Raw genomic sequence first — 21,391 nt, forward strand, 5'->3', positions numbered from 1 at the left:
GGCCATCACCCTCTACTTTTTTTTTTTTTGGTTCGTCTTCTTTTCCTCGCCTTTGCAATAATAATCGAAAACAAACGTTTGCCTCTCCGGTTAAGAAAAGAAAAAAAGAAGGGGAGATCTCATCAGTCAAAATGCGCATCAAGAGAGTCGTGTGTGTGTTAGAGGCACAAGACACTAACGACATTTTAATGAAGTCCAACGTCTTCCACGTGCCGTGGCTCAATCAAGCGCTCGCAACCAATTGTTCCTCCTTACCCATCAACTCTAATTTTCCGAGAAAAACGCATTTCTATTTTGGCCGTTTGCGCATACCAGCACAATGATCCATCGCGTCTCTCTCTCTCTCTTCGTCACCACCTATCCTTCACTTCTTCATTTTTCCTTCTCTCTCAAATGTTACTACACCATCTCTACATATTTTTCTCGTTTGTTATTTCAAGTTGCGATGGGGAAAAAGACCTAACCTATTTGCATACTCGCAACCAGCCATCATCAATTTGGGTGCCAATGAAAACCGAGCCGGCGCTCGACGTCATCCGCCAAATAGTGTGTTTTCATTTATAAATAGGCCTCCCAACCCACCAACCCTTTTCCCTTCCTGAAAGAGAAAGAGAAAGAGAACAAAAAAATGCATTCCAACATCAATAGATCACCAAAAAGCGGCCAGGACGCTGTGCCGGACAACAACGCGCGCACCACGCAACGGGAGGTTGTTTATTCGACTTTGCGCCGACACAATTCAAAAATGTATTGTTTCGTTTAAATAAATTCGCTAAAGCCGTGTGTGTATATAAATACGCTCATCTCTGTCTCTTCTCCTTATTCTCATCGCCCCCTTCGTGTTGGTATACACAACGACACACACACACACACACAGTAGCAGCTGACTGTGAATCATTATGCGGGGGAGGTCCAAGCAACGGAGAAGAGAAAGAAAGAAGAAAAAAAGACCGACCCCCCGCATTCACTTATTCATTTTCTTGTTTGCTGCTGCTGCTGCTGCTGCTGCGTCTTCCTCTTGGAGCTAATGCCCCTCCCCGCCCTCCCACAATCACGTGATTCGAGTTGGATGCCAGACAGCGTGATGAACACCACCTTTGCCTAGGCCTATTTTTAGGCAACATCCACAGGATGTTGGTACGTGCATCATCATCATCATTTAACAAGCAAGAGTCGACTCACTTTTTCTTCTTCTTTTTATTAATAAGATCCGATGGCGCCCCGACGGTTTGTGTTTACGTAAAAGGCAAGCAGTTCGTACTCGCTGGTAATGGGATTGTGCGTCTTTACCACGATTCTTTGACGAGAGGCGAAAGCAAAATCCGATTAGAAATTCAACTTGGCGGATTGAATGTCTCTCACCCCCCCCCCCTTGTTTTTTTTCTCGTGTGCATCGTACCCAGTGGAATTACTATACGGAAGCCCACCTAGTTTGTGCCGAGGAAAACCCAAGACGAGCGCGGGTTAGTGGGGGCTAACGTCTTAGAAAAATCTTCCCTTTTTTTTCTTTCAAAGGAAACATTTTTTTGGTGTGTTGTTTAGTTACAGTCGTACTCGGTGTCAATTTCAATCGATTTCTCGAGAAAAAAAATCGAACGTGACCACGCCAGTTCGAAAAGAAAAAAAATAGATATAAAGGAATCGATAACATGCAAACGAGAATGTTGCCATTCCCATCAAAATATAGCGACAAGAAGAGAACAAGAAGGAATAAATTATAAAGGGAAATGAATCGAAATTCCTGGTACCTGAATTTTTTCTCTTTTTTTTTTATACATCTATACACATACAGGACAGTGGGAGATAGAGAGAGACAATGTTGACCTATTATTGAGCCTCGAAAAGTTCAAGCAAGATCCATCTCCCCCTCCTTTTCTTTATTATTATTTATACATCTATTTTTGTGGGTGGGGGTAGTAGAAAGGATTCCATGCTCGGTGTCTATCACCAGGTACGATCACAGGCCGTGAGACAATGTCACCTGCTGGGCTTTCTTCTTCTTCTTCTTTTACCCCTTTTTATTCTTGTTCTTGAAAGACGGTCTCCTATCAAGAGCCAATCGCGACTCTTATAACGGCCCATTGATATCCATCTTGTGTCTTATTCTTTTGTGTGCACTTTTTCTTTCCCATTTTTATACACACGCATGAAAATATAGATTCCCCCCCCCCCTTTCAATGCCCAGCCATACGAAAAAAATAAAATTCCCTGTCCCAACACACACAAAAAAGAAGAAGACGATGCTTGTTTGCAATAGTTCTACACCATTACATATCGATTCAGTCACGGTGGGGGTAACACCCTTACTGTTCATTCGTTGGCATGATAGTCAAAACACGCAGTCGTCGTCGTCTTTTCTTCTTTTCTCTTATTGATGGATGATTTCCATTCTCACTCTGGATTCTCTTTTTCCCTTTTTTTTTTGCCTCGCTAGGAAGGGAACAAGAAAAAAAAAGATCCGGGGGATTGAAAAATTGCTCTTGAAAAAATGGCCTCTGCTGCGGGGGTGGAGACGCATAGCTCTCGCACGCGTGTACCAGGCATTTAATAGACACACAGACACACATAAGAAGAAGAAGAAGACGACGACGAGGAAGAGAGCAAAGGGCAGAGCACAGCAGCGCGCGATGTTTCGTGTCTCTCTATAAATCAAACGTGTGTTATATGCCAGGAATGTGGCATCGCAGTTGGAGCGAGGAGGGTGAAGAATCAGCAGGGGTAATTGGTGATATGCAAATGCTAATGGTCCATCCATCGACGCCCCATGACGCCCCCCCTCAAAGAAGAACTCCCAGCGAGGTAAGAAATACACAACAACAACAGCACGAAAAAAAAAAGACGATCGTTGTTTTGGGGGCCCACCTTCATATCAAAATATTGGGGCCCATACACAAACGGAGAAAAAGAAAAAAAAAAATTCATTCATTCTTTAGGCCTGGAAAGTAACACGCGCCAGGTATCGTATAAAACGCTCGTTTTTGTGATGATGGTGGTGGTGGTGGACGTCCACCTCACCTGTCCCTACGCTTGTGGGGGCGAGCACGCCATTGGCTGGCACGTCTCGTCAGATTCAATTTGTTTGCGCATCGTCGTCATGTCCCCCATCGGAAAAAGAAGAAGAAAAAAAGCCTTTCACCATTATTGACGCTGGATGGAAATCGAGTTTGGCATCGTTTCAGCATCTTGTCGTTGTGACTTGGCCGGCCTCAACGGGCCAATAAATAAAGCGTCGTCGTGTATGCGCGCCACCAGCCCCGCTCAAAATAGACTGGACCGACCAGTTCGTCCGTTTGAAAATCTCGGGGCGGAACTTGTAAATAATAATCAATGACCAACTAGGAAATCGTGAGATATCAAATGCGCATCCACTTCTCTCCCCCCCCCCCGGTTCCCAATTTGAATAAACGGACCGTCTTTTCCCATGCACCACCTGACTCGCCGTTGTTGTAGCCTATTAGAATAATAACAACACGCACACGCAGTCAAGTGTGTTAGAAAAAGAAAAGATTTGACACAACAGGACCCGGCTCTTGTTAGGATAAGAGTTGGTTTTTACGAGCCAAACACTACTCACACACCCACGCACACACAGGACAACAAAAGCCGGACGACAATCAGTTTGCGTGAATTGTTTCCTCAATGGCCATCAACAAACATGTCCCAACTTGTCTTTTTTCTTTCTCTCGTTTCCCCGTCCCCCGTGTCTGGCATCAAAAAATCATTGACAACGATATTTGGCGTAGGCGTTCGCTACGACATTTTTAAATAAGGAAAAAAAAAAAGGACAATAAGGTGGTCATAACAAGATGCAAGGCTTCAATCAGCACGTTAAACAAAACAAAACAAAAAAAAAACATCTCGTTTGCAAACGAAGAGGGAAAAAAAAAGAGATGGGGAGGGCGTGCGGGAAATGATATGCAAATGGAATCACGATATCTTAAAGAGCGCGCAGAGGGGGGGGTGATATTTGCCATCTAAGGTTTCTCTTGACTCTACTTGAATGTGACTTTCAGGTTCGTTGGATATCAACACGGTATAAAAAATAAATAAAATGACATTATTGCTAATCTCACGTCTCGAATAGGAGAGAAAGAGAGAAAAGGGGGATGAGACGCAAGGTGGTATTTCGACTGACGTCTTGATATCGTTAAGGTTTCTTTTTCGATCGAAACAAACAAGGAGGAGGACAAGGAAACCTATTATTATGTGTGACCCATACCTTTTCCTTTTTTTCAGGTGAGGCGGTGGGGGAGACGAGCTAAGCTCGAGCAAAAGGCCTATGTAACAATGCGTGCGTGTGTAATCCAATCATCCAAGAAGCGAAAAAGGAAAACATACACGACAGTCGAAAATGTAAACACATTTGGATGTGTGCAACAAACATTGTGTGTGTGTGTGTGTGTGTCATATCGGAGACTCGGCAAGATTGATCGCATGCGATCAAAACGAAGACGATAACGAGCTTATACGTTGCCACAGTTGCTCTTGTGTCCTGCCTGATTCAATTAATGCGCGTGCCTCTCTCTGTTTCGTAGTAGTCAATAGTCTTGATTCTTTTTACTAAGGTTTCGGTCGTTTAGTTGACACAAAATCCTGCCCCGTCCCCTTTCGTTTCTTCTTCCTCTGGCCGCCGCCCCCACCCGTTTTCTTTTTCGATGCGACTCATTTATTCATTAAATAGGATATCGTGACAAATCATCAGCTCGAGATAACAGACACATACCGTGTCGTCATTCTTCCCCTTCCTGCAATCCATTTCCTTTTCGTTTTACATTCACGTCGATGCCGTTGTTCAAATATTGAACGAGATGACCTCACACATTCTTGACATTTTTATTTATTTAAATTATTGAGAGACTCTCTTCTCCTTTTGTTTTCCAAGATTCTTTTCTTTCTTTTTCTTTTATTTTACGATGCGAGTGATTACGCGCCAGGGGAGATACACATCCGCAGCGGGTCATTTGAAAAAAATGTGTCTAAATAACGCGCGCGCCAAGCTATCACACGTATGCAACGGGAAAATAAAAATGGTGTTCCAGTCATGCTTCAATCTCGACTTGAAAATGCGCACCTTGGATTCCCACCCCCCATCCCCTTCTCCAGTGCCGCGATTTTTGCAACGCCCTTGTTTGTGTTCTACTCCCCCACATGGAAAAATTTGAAGAAAAAAAAATAATAATAAAAAAAAAATTCCTAAATTGAAAAAGGGGGGGCTTGGAAAGTTAAAATGACAGAACACACATGGCTCCATCCGGTTGGGTCCATATTAGTGTTTCGGGGGGGGGGGGAGGAAGGGGGTTTTTTAGAAAAGTAAATAAAAGAAAAAAGCGGAACCGAGTGCGATAACTCTACATCGATTGACATCCGCATGTTTCGAATCCACGAGAAAATAAAAAAAAATAAAATTGAGTACAGGTTTGTGTGCAAGTGTCGTAACCGGAACACGCCGCCCGCCTATGCGTTCTTAAAAAAGAAGCCGCTCAATTGGAAGAAAACAAAAAAAAAAAAACGGGTTTGTGAATAAGCAAGAAAACTTTAGACTTCATTAATTGCAGATTTTGCCTCCTTTTTTTTCCGAAAGGGTTGGGTGTGCGTTTTTACGACTGGAGCCGAAAAAGAGAGAAAAAACACACCAATCGGTTACACAGGGGTCTAAATTGACATAAATCTTATGGCGACACCCAGTCGCGCATTTTTTTTTTTGCCTTTCTCGTTCTCTCTACCCTATGGGCTTATACCCTCCTGTTTTTTTATATTTTTGAACCAAAAGGGGGTTTTTTCACAAAGAGTGGGTGTTTTTAATGCCCCCTCCCTCCCTCCCCTCCTTATAGGCAAAATACCCGAGATAGTCGTCCACCAGAAAGAGGAAAACGACCTTCGAACCAAAAGGAAAAAAGGGCAGGTTATTTCACCCCCATCAAATTTTTCTTTTTACATATACACATCCATCCTACAACTACTTACTACCACTACTACACTCTATGGTTGCTTGCATAGACCGACACACACAATTTTATTTTTATTTCTTCCTACGCTTCTGCCTTTCTTTTTTTCGTGTTCAAGTCCGCGATCCATTAAGGCATTTTTGATTTGGCGAAACCGGTTTTTACTCGACATTTCCATACCCTCCAGCTGTTGGCGAAACGAGAAGCCTCCGTTGGGTCACACACACACACACACAACAAGAAAAGAAAAAAAATGGTGGGGGGGATGCATTATTTCATCTTAATTCAAATTGCAAAGCGATTCACACGCATGATCGTGTCGGATGACGTTTGGCCCAAGTGTGTCTGCAGCAACCACAAACGCCAACAGAAAACAATGCGCTGATGATGGCGAAAAATCGATCCCCCGTTCCAGCTGCTCGTGGCCGATTACAAATAGTTGGCAAGGAAACGCCGGCCTTTTTTGTTTTATAACCATATGGCCAACTTGACACAATTAATCAGCTTGTTGAGTGACTCAGTCACAATGATTTTTTTTTTTCAAATTTAAAAGTCCCCCTATTCTTCCTTTATCTCGAATCAATTCGAATATGGGGACCCATGACGCCATCAAAACGAAAATGTGACAGCGGGAGAGGGACGCGAGCCTATTCAAATGTTTGCAATTTAAAGTCAATGGCGCGCCAATCAATCAGACATTCAAATGCACATCTTTTGATATTCGTAACAGTGGGACGTCTAAACGTGACTCGATAAATAAACAAAAATATGATAAGCGATTTGTCATTTGCATCGAAGATACAAGGAGGAAGGGGGATAGAAAGAAAGAAAGAAAAAAAAGCTTCGAAATATCCCCGACGATGTGAAACGAAACTCTGACGAATCCGCCTCGTCATTCGAGACAACACACTGTGTGATAGGAACATGCATACACGTTAATTTTCTCTCAAACTCAAGATGAGACAGGTCAAATTCTGTCGACCTTGAACCATGTGGGTGGTATAGATATAAACTAACTTGTACATCGGATATTTTTTCTTCTTTCTTTTTGTTTCTATTCGACGCATTTCAGGTCAGGCGCTTTTTTTTTATACATCGTCCATGTTCGAAGAATCGTTTCACAATATTAAAAAAAAAACAAATGTTTAAATCCTATGCAAATTTTATCTACCATTCCTACTCACCGATCGGCTAACCCTGCCCTCCCCCTTCTTTTTTGACCTTTTTTTTAGATTTTAATATGGTTCGAGTACCAATTATAAAAATGATGTTTTTCTTCCTTGATCTTTTGTTGAGAGAAAAAAAAGGAGACCTCTCCTCCTATTTCTCAACTGAAAAAAAAAAAACCCCTTACCCTTGTCAATTTGAATCGATCGGAAGGACGCCAATTTCGATACGAAAAAAAAAATGGGGGTCAAAAAAAGGTTACCCACCCTTATTTTAGGGGGGGGGGATATCAAGGCTAGATGGGGAAAAAAGGGCATTTTTCGTACCAAAAAGAGTTGATACCACTTAACCCCTCCTCTTCCCTTTTCCTATCTATTATCAATTCTTTCTCTCTCCCCCTAACAGAAAAAAAATAAAATAAAATGAAAAAAAAAATGACTGGACATTTTCGCGTCAAACTGATAGATGCGGAAAGCGAGGTCATCAAAGGTCATCTCTTTCTCTCAAATGTCGATTAAATACGCCTCAATGTGGTAGCCATAATCTTCAAACAACACATGGTAACTGTCACACGCTGTGTGACAGTTCTTTTCTCGAAAAAGAACTTACAAAAAAAAAAAAAAGTAGACTACCAGAAAGAAAAAAAAATGTCCCTATTTTTTTCAGGTCATAACAAAATAGCCGACAATCCTTTTTTTTTTAACCCCCTCAAGAGTCCCTGGCAGGTCGATGAACACGTAACATAGCCCAACACACACACACACACACACAAAAATGAACCATAAAAAAAGAAAGGGGCAAAATGTTTCAATTACTTTGGGTCAAAGACCGGTCGGGCTCAGAAAGAAAAAAATAAACCAATATTGAATCAAATTTAAATGTAAAAGACTTACCATCATCGCATCGATTTCATCGTCGTTGCGATCCATCCGGTAGGAGGGCACGGGTTCTCGGTTTTTGACACGAATTTTTGACACGTTCTCAGCTGAGCCGGGTGACAAAAGCATCAATCAATCTTCTCTTTTCTCCTGATTCAATCCGCCGACGACACTGGTTCAAATAATTTCCGGTAATCAACGTACCGAAAATCCCCAATAACAATGGTAACAATAATAATAACAAGTTTCTTTTTTTTTTTTCTCTATGTCGTTTGGTTGACTTTTAACACACACAATTTGTGGGCAGAGAAGAAGCACTGTCAAAATCCGTTCGCCACACCGAAGACACCGACACACACACACACGCACGAAAGGTGAAGGGGGAAAAAAAAGAACCGAAAAAAAAAACAACGGTCAAAAAAAGCGCGGTCTTGTCTCTCCGAGATCAACCGAATCAATGAAGTGCAGACCAACTTTGGAGGGTTGTCCAACTATTCGAATGTGTGTGTGTGTATGTGTGTGTGTGGCGCCCCCTTTCTTTTTGGTATCCCCCCCTCCTCCTTCTATTCTTCTTACCCCGCTTCTTCTTCGACAGGCCTGTTTGGCCAACAAGCCAACCAGGTGCCTTGGACTCTTGGGGATAGATAAGCACCGCCCCCTATCTCCTCATTTCCCCTCCCGTGGTAGATGCCCAATCCGATGACTGGCGCTCGTTATGCTCCGCCTCTATCTTCTTGGTCGTGATCGTCGTGATGGAACGATTGCTACTGATCATGGTTAAAGGCAAAAGAAAAAAAAGCAAACTGTAAAAATTCCGGGAAACAATTATCAGTGTTTCCCGTGGATTTTTTTTAATATTTTTGAATTTTGTGTGAATTACGACATTATTGAAGTTGAAAGGAAATGTTTGCGTAACCAAATCTGATAGCGGTGCTTTCAGGTCAATCGTAAAATGAATGATGCACTATCACGTCTAAATGCAATTCATTTTCATCATATCCTGTTTCATATCGAACGGATGTCGTGATACATTCTACCAAATTAGAACACCTTTGTCAGCGATATCATCAGGCAAATGACAGACAACCTGTCGTACATTTTCAAACTTCAAAAAGCGATTACCTACTATTTGGTTGTCCCACAAGCATGTGAATTGGAAAATGGCACTCGTTGTGTTACGTCATCGCATAGAAATTCGAAAGATGGAGGCGCATAGAAAATAAACGAATAACCAGTAAAGCAATGTAAGTTTATTTTGTCTCTCAGCACATGTTTGCGCTCAAAGTTTACCACGATTTCCGAGGCATTCTCCAGAAAGTGCAAATTACATAAACGGAAGTCAGGGCCATTACGGCTCTATTCAAAGTCGACATGAGGTCAAATTGGCTCTCAAAAAAAAGGGGCAAAAAAGAAGATAGTGTGAAATAGGATCAGGGCAAACGTAGTCTTCACGTCCTGAATTTTTTGTTTTATTTTCCTTTGCCCCCCAAAAAAAAAAAAAAATTGTGAATCCGATATGCCAAGCAGCGGATTGGTAACTGTAAATGAGATTGATTTACGAATGGTACGTACAGAGACTATAATGAAGATGGGATACAGAGTTTGAGAGAGAGAGAGAGGGTGATGGCTCTAAAAAATAATAGTAAAACAGCATTGAACCACCAGGATGGGAACAGTTGGAACTCGACAGTTTAGTATCGTCAACGACCGTACGATGGTGGGTACCATAAAGTCATTTCCGAACGTGTCTCGAATGTTTTTTTACTTAAAGAGAGGCGAAATTCGAAAATAAAAAGGCATAAAATGGGAGAAAAGAAGCCACTTACCAGAGAGTTTAAACTATCAAAAAATGGGAGCGAGACCTTTCGTCGACTCATTCTCTCTTCTTTTTTCTCTTTTCTGTTGAGGGATAGACTATCAATTCAGGTCACTCGCATTAGATGTCCTCAATGGTAAGCAACCATTCGTTCTTCCATTACCTAAGCCGACGATACTAGGAATTTATTTCTCATCTCCATTGGGACAAAACTACAGTTTTATCTAAAACTCTGCTTGCATTCCTCTTAAAAATTGTGATAGGTGGAAAACAGTTTAAAATTATAAAACGCCATATTTTGTAGAACAAACAACAGGCAGAAAACTAAACGTCGGCTGTCGCCATATCATGTGGGAAAAAACCATCAAGAGCCTAGGTTTCCATGACAGCTGCTGTGTCTACATACGTACTACTGGATTCACACAGTAAAAATTGATGTGCATCGCTAAAACAAAAAACTTTCATTATCTCTTTCGTTCGTATCTTCCCTTAGGGCTAACAGTAATGAATGTAAGGCGTGTTATTCATTAATCCGGGCTCTTGTGGCTGTCAGGTGTTTTTACCTATTACCCATTTTCGATAGGAATTGTGCAGGTGAAAGATAAAATTTCAAGGTTCTTTTTGATGAAACCATGCATCTAACGATCAAAGTGTCAAAGCCTTCATGGTCAAGGACGTGAACGAGCATTAACAGACCAACAATTTCGCAATTCATTCAATCGAAAAAAGCAATTGCCGCGTTGTGGGCAAGATGGCAAAAACAACATACTGTAGGCTTTACAAATTTAGAATAAAATTGGTATTACAGTAGCGCGTACAGTCTTTTTATGCGGAAGTTTATCGGTGCTGGTGTATAACAACTGCAAATGCCGAGAACAGAGTAAACATTATGGGAGATACACTTTAACTCGATCTTCAATACGTATCCTCGAGAATGATTGTTGAAATTCTAACCAACACACTGCAAGGTAGAAGAACATTTTCAGGTGTTTTGTTGAGTAGTTTTGTTGAAGCAACACACATAATCTGTTGAAAACACAATGTGAAATCGAGGATGCAAGTTTTTTATTCGTTTCAAAGTAACAGGTAAATCATGTTACGTAATCGACTTTTAAATCGATCTTTCATAACTATCGGCTATTAGGGCGATTATCCGATATCTTACTTTGTTTTGACGCATTCCACAACAACGTGTTATCGGAGCTGGCCGAGTGGGACCAATTCATTCAAGTATGGATACCCGAAATCCTCCTGTAGTAAGAGCTTACATATCAAGAGAGGGAAAACATATATCTGTTTTGAATGAAAATCATGTGTTGTCAGTTTATCGTTACCAACCATTAGCTGAGAGTGAACTAGTCAAACCAATTTGGGAAGTAGATAACGTAAGAAGGTACAAAAAGGATTTAAAATAATATTACTTATAAGGGTTTAACGAATTTGTTCGTCTTAATATTCAAGCACTATTTGGCACCATGAAGAGTCGATGGTGCTTCTCAGCAAGAGAAATGGAGATTTGGAGTGTAAGTCATTTCGAAGAAATTCTCCTGCCACATCTCTGAGGCTGGCTGCCGAAACATTATTGAAACATCTTATTTTAAAGAGACTGGTATAAATGAATTATGTGATTATGATGTTCAACAAATTTCTTACCAAAAATACTTCTTTATTTCAGGAGTTTGACAGCCTAAAACAAATTTTGTGCTTGAGTTTTCAACGTCGGTTGTGCATTCTTCAAACTTCTGTAAAGCAAATTGCTTGCCTAAGCTGGCAATCAGACCAAGAGAATGATATTATTTGGGCCTTAGAAGTGGGAGAATTTGCAGTTTGGAGCTTCTGTGATAAAATATTTGTAAACTACGAGCCTCATACCAAAAGTCTTCGTAAGTACATAATTCTTTCAATTGCAGACACCAAGTAATTAAAAGCATTCTTACAGATTTATACTCTTTGTTTGAGGGAAAGATAAAGCAGACTGTTCAACTGGAATTTTCTGATAGCTTACCAGTTAGCCCTGTGAGGCAAATATCAGCAGGTCCTGATGGGAAAATGTTTGCGATTCTGACTGATAGCCTTTTAGTTGGCAAGAAGAAACTCAGGCTTTTATTACAAGATGGAAAAAGTGTTTGTGAAATCTCAATTGGGGACAAGCTATATTGCTGTGTTCACCCGACAACCCGAAGAATACCTCCTTTTCAACCTTGCAACATTTCAAAGGATTTATTGTTGCAGTGTTGGTTTTCATGAAACAATTATCTTTTCTCAGCGATTTGATCGGTATGATAAGGTAATGAAAAACAACTCCATTCGTGACCTGAAAGAATCGGAAAAAGTTGATGTCACGGTCAGCATCGATGTTCGGGCGTCTTTATTAGCCACTGCAATCAATTCGCAACATTTGGAGAGCATAGCAAATATCTTAAAGATTGCTGAAGAGGGCGTTGAGGTTGAAATTTGCCATATTCTACGTGTACTCGACAGTTTCCTGATTACAAAGCTTGTTGACGGTGAAAACGTATCAACCAAGAACAGCTCTCATTGCTCTTCCGTTGAAAAAAAAGGTTCTTTGTCATCTTCGTTTGGCCTTCAAGTACTAGGACTCAGCCTAGGATTCGCCGGACGGGCTCATAAGAAATTCCCTGACTGTGCAACCATTTTCAATCTAATTTTTGCGTGGCAAGAACTGTTGCCCGTAAACCCTCAGGAACCCGCCAGTTTCAAAGAAAATGCGGTATTTCAAGAATTAACTACGAAATGGCATGGATGGGATGAATACAGCATAGTTAAAGACGCGCTTATCCACAATCATCTTGCATTAGGTGAGAATAATTCAATATCTAATGGCTTTTAGTAAAAAGCTTGTTTACTTTTGTGTTCGTACGTATATATCTTTTTGTTTTTATGTACCCAGCTCAGTATGAGCTATCTATCCGAGGTGATTGCAATTTCAGAGACTTGAATTTGATACGGAAAGCCATCATAAGCGAAATTCAGCAGGGTGTTGTGGCGTATGATTTTCGAATGATTAACGAGGCGGAAACAATAATAAGAAATTTGGTAAGGCAGATTCGGTTATCTTCTAATTGTGCATAATCCAGCATCATGTAAGGTTTTATAAATTGTTTTTTAGGGCTGTGAAGTTCCTGGAACATGGGAGAAAATCTGCCTTCAAGCCGCAGATCCAAAATCGAGAGAAAAACTGGTGGAAATCATGCAACAACGCCACCTATGGACCGCCGAGTTGATGAATTGTTTGGATTTCATTACTTTCGCGGAGTGCTATGTCAGAGACTCCCTGGGTAATGTGCCCGTCTTAACTATGGAAATGGTTTTGGGGTGGAACTCAAAACAAAGAAGTCTTTATTTAGCAGAGGCCTTCCTACAATCGAAAAGTAATCAAAGGAATGTGTGTTTTAGCGCTCTGTGTTAATTTTCTATTTAAATTACATTCCCGTTAGATGAGCAAATACTAGCGAGAATCCAGCCGGAAGATGTTTGGCAAGTCATGTTGAATAAACAAATTCTCTCAACCCTGAAGAAATGGATTGAAAATCAGGCGCCGTCTAATCATGCTGTTGATGAAAATATTCCATATATCTGGCCAATAAGTAACGCAATGGTTGATATGGCTGCTGAATGCAAAAACAACGACACGCGGGATTCCGTATTGAATTTACTAGCCAATCAAGGTGTCTTCGCTGAATGCGAACGTCAGAGTCTCGTAGCGTTCATTACTCGTCTTTTATCCATTGGGCAGTTTCATCAAGTGGAGAATATTGTTCGCAAGCCTCTCGCAAACGTTACGTTACAGTCCATAACGACTGCGGCCCTCGATTATTGTGCTCACGAGTTCAACCCGGAATTGTTTTACGACCTTATTTCTGATGGCAACATTGATTTGAATGAGCGTCCAACTTGGATGAAGCTTGTTCAAAGATTTCAGTCATGGAAATTGGACCCTAGTGATTCCGACGGCTTTGTCGAACTGTGCCGTTTAAATAATACTCTTCTAAAGGAGACGAATCATCTTACTGAAGAAGAATTTTGGATGAAACATCCCTTTGTGGCCTTATTCTTTCATTTAATGAATCCAATCCTAATTCCAGATGGCACGATGTCAAAAGCACTAAAGAGTCTGCCTGTGTTTGCGCATGTTTGGGATAATACCGCCGAAGATCCGTCAATCCATCAGTTGCTGGTCGGAGAAGTTCCTATCAACGTGGCAAATTTTTTCAAATATTCTCAAAAAGAATATGCCTTGTTAGGAAACCCTCATTCTCCTCGGGCAGAAAGTGCTCGTGAAACCAATCAAGGTTTAACGTCATGTCTTGATTGGACGTTTTACTTGAAACAGAGTCGCCCGTTCCGAGCCTTCTTCCACCTACAACAGACCACCAAAACAAAAGAAGAAATCGCAACCTACCCGTTTGCAATCCAGGCTATAGGCCTAGAAGATCCGTGGAATAATGCTATTTCGAGATCGTGCGTTTTGCTGATTGAAATGTTGGGTTTCAATGCACATCCCGTCAGAACTACCCTGGCCGTACTGCAACGTCTGACACAAGATCCTGCGTTAGATCGGAAAAATCTTGTCAATCTCACCCGTGATCTCTTAGTCGACTCTCTTGCACCGCGTAGCCTGAGTGAGCTACTTGAAGATTGCTTGTTGAAGAATAATTCTAATGATTCTGATGCGGTTAAGCTCGTCACGAGCTGGCATCTAGCGATCGAGTTCTGCACCGTCTACGGCCTCGGATTGCCGATTAAATTTTTAACTCAGTGCGCTAGCCGGAATCATTGGCAAATTTTTCTCCTTTTCATCCAGATTTACAACTATCCATTTGAAAGATATAGAGAAATACTTCGAGAGTTTTCATCTCCGATCAAGTTTCATCTCCAATTGGCCATGCAAACCTGCATTCTCAACAGAAACCAGCCAAACGTCTAGTAGCATTTACGTATTAAATACGACTACCCCAAACGAAACCTTCTACCGATTACTGTTGCAAGGCTCCACCGAAAATGCGTCCAATCTTCTCACCTGCTCGTTGGTTAATCGCAGTGTAGAACTTGCAGTGGTTACTGCAGTTTTGGAACCTCGCCTGATTTACCCGTGCCTCTGCGTCTATCTTTCATTAAATTTACACGAAAATTCACCAATGTTGGAGAACGAGACAACGATGGCGGTTCCGGATATGGAAACGTTAAGCAACCTGGTACTGGAAGCCATGAGCTCCCATCGATTCCACTTCGTTTTGGAAGCTTTTAATATCTTCGTCCCTCACCATTGGCTAACCCGAATGCTCAACTGGCTCGACTCCTTTATGAAAGGTGAAAGTGAACGTGATAAACTAGAACTAGTCCGTGATGCTATCAGCTTATACGAAGAAGGTGACGATATGATTCTATTCCGCCAATCCATGAATCTGTTCCACTTCGCTTTGCATATCCTCTCGTGGGCACTGTGTTATCTTATCCAGGACGCGGAATCAGCAACAGGATCTGTTGACCATGTGGGCGGATGTTCAGCCTTTTGACTCGTTGGCTATGGACGTTTCAGTTCCAGATTTCGGATTGTTGGCCGAAATAGTGACGCTTTGTGTCCATTCTGGAATCGATGTGAACATTGCCAATTTGATGCAAGGAAGTAACAGTTTGCAATTCCAACAGGAATGTTTAAAAGCTGTTGAAATCCTTCTCGATCAAAGAAACTTTGACGTAGCTTTAAAATTGGCCAAAACTTCCGATGTACCGGCGGATTCTATCTTTGTTACTCAGCTGCATACAATGTTTGAAAGTCAAACCAATCAAAATGAGGCACAAACTTCATCGCTCCGCTACAGGACAGCGTTTTGGAATCGCTGTCACCAACTTCTAACCGTTCACCATGTGCGACCTGATTTAGCTTCCAACTTCTTTCGGGACGTCTTGCCAAAAGCGCAAACCTCTTGGGAATCTCATCTGATGATAGATCACGCACTGAAGTGGATGCGACTTGTGAAACCAATACGGAAAGATGCCTTAGTTGAGCTGGAGGTGTTGTGGTGGCAAACGCGAATAGAAGCCGATCTCGATAGTTCAACTCCCTCTTCGCTACTCGATCTTCAACCAGACTCGCCGATGTGTCCTCTGCTGATGGCAAAAATAAACGAAATTGCAGATGCGTTGCCCTATGCTCAACTACAGTCAACTTATAGCGACTCCTTTTTGGAGAAAGTCTCTGAATGGATTGGCCGGAATCTCGATGCTGCAGAATTGGTTGGAGCCCTCAAGCTTTCTTACATGTTTCGACGACAAAGTCCAGATCTTCTCTTGATTCTTTTCATGATTGATTTAGTGGAGAATAACGTCGACATGCCCAGAGTCAAAAGTAGACTACTCCAGATCATTGCACTGAAAGATAAAGAGGTCGAATGGAAGGATCGACAATCGGCCATTGAATATATCGACAATGAACTGCTCAAGCACGGACATGTACTCTGTCAGCGTCTCTTGGTTTTCCACCAAGTTGCAGTGATTTTGGATCTGAAATATGAATATGTTGTGGAACACTCAAGGCCCATATCAATCCTGAAGATGTTGCTGGAAACGCCGACTCAATCTTCTGGTCTCCAATTGGCTATCGGCGGACATTTGAACTTGGCTCGTAATTGGATCACGGCATCACGCATTGCTATGACGCAAGTGGTAGACTTGGTTAAAGACGAGCTCATCGAAGCTGCACGTTCAGCTTATGGACAAGTGAGCACCGAAACCAACATGGTGGTGTCGCTGCTTCGCGGCACATTTAATCGCTGGTAAAATAAAAATTCATATAGAATCGTTAATTATTAGCTTCACATTAATGAAATATAATTTAGGGTAACGCTCTGTGCCGATCCCACTCAACTAGGACGGGCTCTTTTGCAAGCGGCGCTAGATCTTGAGGAGAATAACGAGTGGCCAGTCGCGGTGGAATTGCTCATATTTTCCCATTCTAGCTTCACACTCGCCTGTGACGTAGAAAACATCGGCCAAATTCTTAACCACGCCCGCAGTTTCATTGACAAACTTCTTCTAGACCAGCAGTGGATCCTCATTACGCGACTCACCACCGGGATCCAGCGCTATACGGAGATGAGCTACGTCTTTGAGCTCTTGAAGGAGCACGACCAATTCGAATATCTGTTGCGTAAAGGAATGGATCGACTTCCGCTTTTACGGCAGGCTTTGCTCGATTTCCTCAGACCTAATTGCTTGGAGAATCGAGAACTCTTTCGATTGGTAGCGCTTCATTTTCATATGCATGCCGAAGTAGCGGGAATGTGGCAGGATGAGGCCAATAGTCTGCTCAAGCCAGTCATCAGTCAAGCATTTAAATCAATTCTAAAGACATCGAAGAAACCAACAGGGTCACCTTTACCTAAAACCGTGGAATCGTCTCCTGCTAAAAAATCATCAACCAGTTGGTCACTCGAGCCAACAAACTTACCCACATCCATCGACCTACCCATGCTTAAAGCTAGCCCTGAAATGAAGAAGATTTTCACGGCCGCCATGCATAACTTAGCTCACGCCACTGAATACTTTCTACAGGTTAGTTTAACGCCGACATTGTTTATTGAAGCTTGTTAACTAGAGATGTCGTTCTGGCACAGGCTGGCAAACTGAGTCACGCCAATCAGTGCGCTCTGCAAGCAGAGTTGGTCGCATTGCAAATTCATCTAGTCAGTCGCGCTGCTGACGGTCAGCACATTTATTGTATCCTTGGGTTGAATGCAGCTCAAGTAGATGTCCTCATTTGCGAGACACTCACGTGAGTTCCTAGTCCGAGCTTTTCCGCTGCTTACTTTGTATCGTTTTGGTTTTGTTTTGACAGGTATCCAGAAGCAGAAATCGTTTCACGTGGTTACGGTTTCAGCGTCACTTGGGGCAAAGCCTTAATGCGACATTACGTCCTCAATGACGGATCGGATTACCTGGAGCGATTCATCCGTCGCCACACAATCACACCGACTATCGTTGAACAGGTAGTCGCTGCGTTTGAGCTGGAATCGGGGTTCAGCAAAAAATCGGAAACATTGGACCGTTTAGAACGACTAGTCTCCATGTTGACTGATGCCGAAGTCAAATATCGACTTGCTTCACGTTTAGGTCTTAGACATCTCGTTGGCGAGTTACTGTCTTCGTCTGCACTCCCATATCTAAGAGACACGGCGTGGGGAAAAAAGGCCAATCAAGACTGAGATATTCCATTAACATTGTTCCAAATTAGGTCCTGTATTTTCCATTCGTTGCGGTATTAAGTTTGATTAAAATTTTAAAAGCTGTTTTCGAGTTTACTCAGCTAACTCTAGAACCGGAATATAGCTATTAAGCCTGAGATTATAAAGAGTCATCCATGTTTGTTTTTCCCTTTTGTCCTTCCTATTTTTGTTTTCATCGATGTATTGATATTTTCTTTCTGCACTTATCTGTTCGTAATAAGGAAAAGGCAATCGAGAATTACAATTCCGAAACGATCCGAGAGCTACAATTCCTGTTAGACGTAATGAGACTGTATAAAATCAAGTAAAGGTTCAGACAACGGTTAATGGATTTCCGAAGTTGACATCAAATCGACGTGAACAAATAGAAGAGAAAAAAGAGCTGCCAAGAACAAAGCCCAAACCAAACAGCGAACTGTGTGTTGCAGTTGACAGTTCGTAAATAGGACCGGAATCACCAGGGAGGCGACAAAGAAAAAGAAAATGTTGACAATCGCTTGTGTTTCCACCCCATAGTCTTTCTTCTTCATAAAAAGCGTTATACCTGCTTTCGTGTATCCCTATTTGTTGTCCGCTGACCCCCTGCTGCAGAGGCTTTTGTGTGAAGTGCCTGGAACTGCCAGAAAGGCACCGTCCAAATCACAGTGCAGAGCTGGCTATGAGAGCACATCCCTCCTTATTGGATTATCGATTGTACAGACCCCGAGCGGAGTTGGAAACGTAGTTCCATTTTTGTTGCCGACTTCGACTATATGAAGTGTAATACGTACGATGCATCTACGTGCTACTCGCGGAAGTTAGTGGTTTCTGAACGGTATAAATCAAGCGCGGCGAAACTGAAGCGAAAAACAGACTACTCACATTGTGGATGTTACATTTATTTGCATTGTTATTTTGATTTATTTAGCCGATTACTTTTACAACTTCCCAGTTCCTTCCAATCTTTATCGATATGACAAATGATCATTCAAGTGCCGCTCTCCACGCTTTATTGGAGATATAGTCGCGGCTCCCATTTTCAACCAAACAATCCAATCTCGTCTAATGCTGGAACCATGTCTTCAGAATACTGAGGATGCCATCATCATTCCGCCCAACGCGACTGTGTACCACAATCGAGAACGAAACGTTGGCAAATGGCTTTAGGCTTTTTATTCTTTTTAGAAAGAGCGTTCTTTTATAGTGTGTGCTATACTGATACTCAGTCAACACCCAAAGATGGGAGGGAATTGTTACGCATTATATCCGTTGAATCCCGGACTTGCAATTGTATTCCAACTGTTTATGTGGACTACGTCTATTATAAGCCGTTTGAAAAACAATTTTCAGTCAAGATGAAATTGAAGCAAGTAAATGTCCAGACGTAGCAAATGGTATCTAGAGTATAGGCTTATTGACTGCGTTATACATCTCTGTGAACTAAACATGGCTATAATCAATTCCGACTGGCTGATTCTTTTCTGCCATACCCTATGTATTTACAGGGTCTCGGTTGGAAATAAATGGGATCAAATCCCAGGTTGATTGACCACGGCCGTCATATACATACTCACTAATGCCCAGCAGCGTCAATGAAAAGAAGGGCCTACCCATTGAAACCATTGATCCGGCGAGATTCCGGCAGCCGCAACCCCGTTAGTTGGTGATGGAAAGAAGACTGTATAGTAAAACTGGTCATCACATGTTATCAGCGTGTTCATTGATGGGACTAATCGGATCGTCGGTTGCCTTGTAACTTATAGAATAGGCTGTCATCGTCCTTCACGTCTCCCCCCTCCACCTCTTTATCCTGGGTCACTCCACAATGTCCCTCTAGTCGCATCTATGACGCTCTCCCTCTCTTCTTCCTACATTTTCCTAGTTCTATCATGTTAGATTGACACAAACGTGCGTAAGCTTAGACCGTGGTCTACTGGCCTAGGTCCTACCAGATTAATTTCCAATCACAGAAATTGTTCCTCCAGCCAAACGAGCTGATGCAATGGTATCAAAATAAACAATTTATCCGTAACAATCGATAATAAGCTACAGCACTGCTCATGTGGCGCAATTATTCGTTTTTTTCAAAATAAACACTCTAAATAGCAAATTTGGGCGAATGCTGTGAGATTCTTGACAGCACTAAAGGCTCAACTAAACAACATTGAGTCAATTCCTTAAAATTTAAGTGATACTTGTTTATGTTGTTGTAAAACGTAGTATTTCTACCTTAATAGTATCAGATTTTCAAATATTTTAGGTCGTCGTGATAAGCAAGGAAGGCACTGTAACCACCAAATTGCATATAGAAAGGTGAATTCTGTATATATAACAGAAAGACAGAGTGGTGTCGCACCACACGCACCTTCATTTAACTCAGAGATCTGATTCGAGATAATTATGCTAGCCCGTTCATTCGACAGTTGACTGCAACTCATCCCGAGTTAAAAGTTCTGTTTCAATAGACTGCCATTTTGTTACTGTACACAAGTGTTCGGTGAAAGGCTCCCTATTTGGATAAGCGTGACTCATAAAACCGTCAGGGCACAGACACTAACAGGACAAACGGCGTCGACATAACTGGGAACTTTTATCGTTACACAACCCCACCAAAAAATGTGGGAGATCTTTACACATGTGTCTGCCAGTTGGGAGCCCTTGCAACAAAAACGCAACTCAAAAACGAATATGCAGCCAGGAGGAAAAACTCAAACAAGAACAACTAGCCTTTGGTTTGCGTTTAGTTTTCAATAAAAATAAAAAAAACTAGACAACCACAAAGAGGCGAGTGAATTGATGTTACGACGAAAAGTTGAAAGAGAGAAGGGCCCTAGCCAATAGGAGGTCGGGCGGCTCAAGATCAAAGGAAAAGGGGGGCAGCCAATGGGCGGGCTGGTTTCCGCGGATGGCCGCCGGAAACTTGCGTCAAGTGGAGACACCCAATCCTGGGGCCCGTGCGCTGCGGTCTGACGTCCAGCTCTTGACGGCGGGAGCTCACGAGGGGCGGAGTTTGTGGTTGGAAAGGAGAAATCACGCTCGCCAAAATTGCTCATCTTGTTTGTCTTCCGGATAATAAAATATTATTTTTAAAAATGTTGGATGAAAAAACGTAGAATCTTCGAATACTGCGTTATGTGTTTATTCCCTTCGTGTCCAGATCAAGTCACGCCGATCAACATTGAACAAGTGGCGAAGTTTGTAGCTGCCGTGGCGACTTGAGTCACGGCAGCTTTTTGAGACCTGATGTGGGAGGGGTTTGATATGTATGTAGCCCACCCACTAGAATGCAGTCTGGGTGATGAGACCATGAGATTTCATACACGGTGACTGGGTAAGAGAGAGAGAGAGAGAGAAAACTAT

The 21,391-nt window shown here is 42.1% G+C and overlaps 3 protein-coding genes and 2 long non-coding RNA genes across 5 annotated transcripts in view; 3 read left to right on the forward strand and 2 right to left on the reverse strand.

Annotated features, from left to right (window-relative positions):
* Nucleotides 1-8,468, reverse strand: part of LOC116918042 (protein dead ringer) — a 43,109-nt gene extending 34,641 nt beyond the window's left edge. Inside the window, exon 1 of the mRNA XM_045169890.1 lies at nt 8,006-8,468. Coding sequence (XP_045025825.1) covers nt 8,006-8,119 — 114 coding nt within the window. The 5' untranslated portion in view covers nt 8,120-8,468. The remainder of the gene's footprint in view (nt 1-8,005) is intronic.
* Nucleotides 8,469-9,690: 1,222 nt separating this feature from the next.
* LOC123470147 lies at nt 9,691-10,616 on the forward strand. Its single transcript, XR_006643658.1, has 2 exons — nt 9,691-10,231; nt 10,300-10,616. It is a non-coding gene; the product is annotated as an uncharacterized LOC123470147 (long non-coding RNA).
* A 1,303-nt stretch (nt 10,617-11,919) lies between these two features.
* On the forward strand, nt 11,920-14,754 carry LOC123470146 (spatacsin-like). The gene is made up of 4 exons (XM_045169891.1): nt 11,920-12,625; nt 12,718-12,863; nt 12,937-13,198; nt 13,265-14,754. Exons 1-4 carry the CDS (start codon nt 11,920-11,922, stop codon nt 14,752-14,754), a joined length of 2,604 nt encoding a protein of 867 aa, XP_045025826.1.
* Nucleotides 14,755-14,986: 232 nt separating this feature from the next.
* Nucleotides 14,987-18,308, forward strand: LOC116916044 (spatacsin). Its single transcript, XM_045169262.1, has 5 exons — nt 14,987-15,234; nt 15,287-16,603; nt 16,667-17,381; nt 17,444-17,601; nt 17,665-18,308. The coding sequence occupies exons 1-5, from the start codon at nt 14,987-14,989 to the stop codon at nt 18,029-18,031; spliced, it is 2,805 nt and encodes a 934-aa protein (XP_045025197.1). The 3' UTR covers nt 18,032-18,308.
* A 2,446-nt stretch (nt 18,309-20,754) lies between these two features.
* On the reverse strand, nt 20,755-21,244 carry LOC123470148. The gene is made up of 2 exons (XR_006643659.1): nt 21,158-21,244; nt 20,755-21,093 (listed from the first exon to the last, which is right to left on the reverse strand). It is a non-coding gene; the product is annotated as an uncharacterized LOC123470148 (long non-coding RNA).
* Nucleotides 21,245-21,391: the final 147 nt, after the last annotated feature.

This window comes from Daphnia magna, linkage group LG2 (assembly GCF_020631705.1).
Source record: "Daphnia magna isolate NIES linkage group LG2, ASM2063170v1.1, whole genome shotgun sequence".
Taxonomy (NCBI): Eukaryota; Metazoa; Arthropoda; class Branchiopoda; order Diplostraca; family Daphniidae; genus Daphnia; species Daphnia magna.

Excerpts from the sequence above, each read along its gene's own strand:
- LOC123470146 (XM_045169891.1), top strand. The coding sequence starts at position 11,920 with ATGGAAAAAGTGTTTGTGAAATCTCAATTGGGGACAAGCTATATTGCT. Across the intron at positions 12,864-12,936 it reads AAACAATAATAAGAAATTTG|GGCTGTGAAGTTCCTGGAAC; the intron begins GTAAGGCAGATT and ends ATTGTTTTTTAG. Across the intron at positions 13,199-13,264 it reads GGCCTTCCTACAATCGAAAA|ATGAGCAAATACTAGCGAGA; the intron begins GTAATCAAAGGA and ends CATTCCCGTTAG.
- LOC116916044 (XM_045169262.1), top strand. The coding sequence starts at position 14,987 with ATGGCGGTTCCGGATATGGAAACGTTAAGCAACCTGGTACTGGAAGCC. Across the intron at positions 15,235-15,286 it reads TTCCGCCAATCCATGAATCT|GACGCGGAATCAGCAACAGG; the intron begins GTTCCACTTCGC and ends TATCTTATCCAG. Across the intron at positions 17,382-17,443 it reads CCACTGAATACTTTCTACAG|GCTGGCAAACTGAGTCACGC; the intron begins GTTAGTTTAACG and ends GTTCTGGCACAG.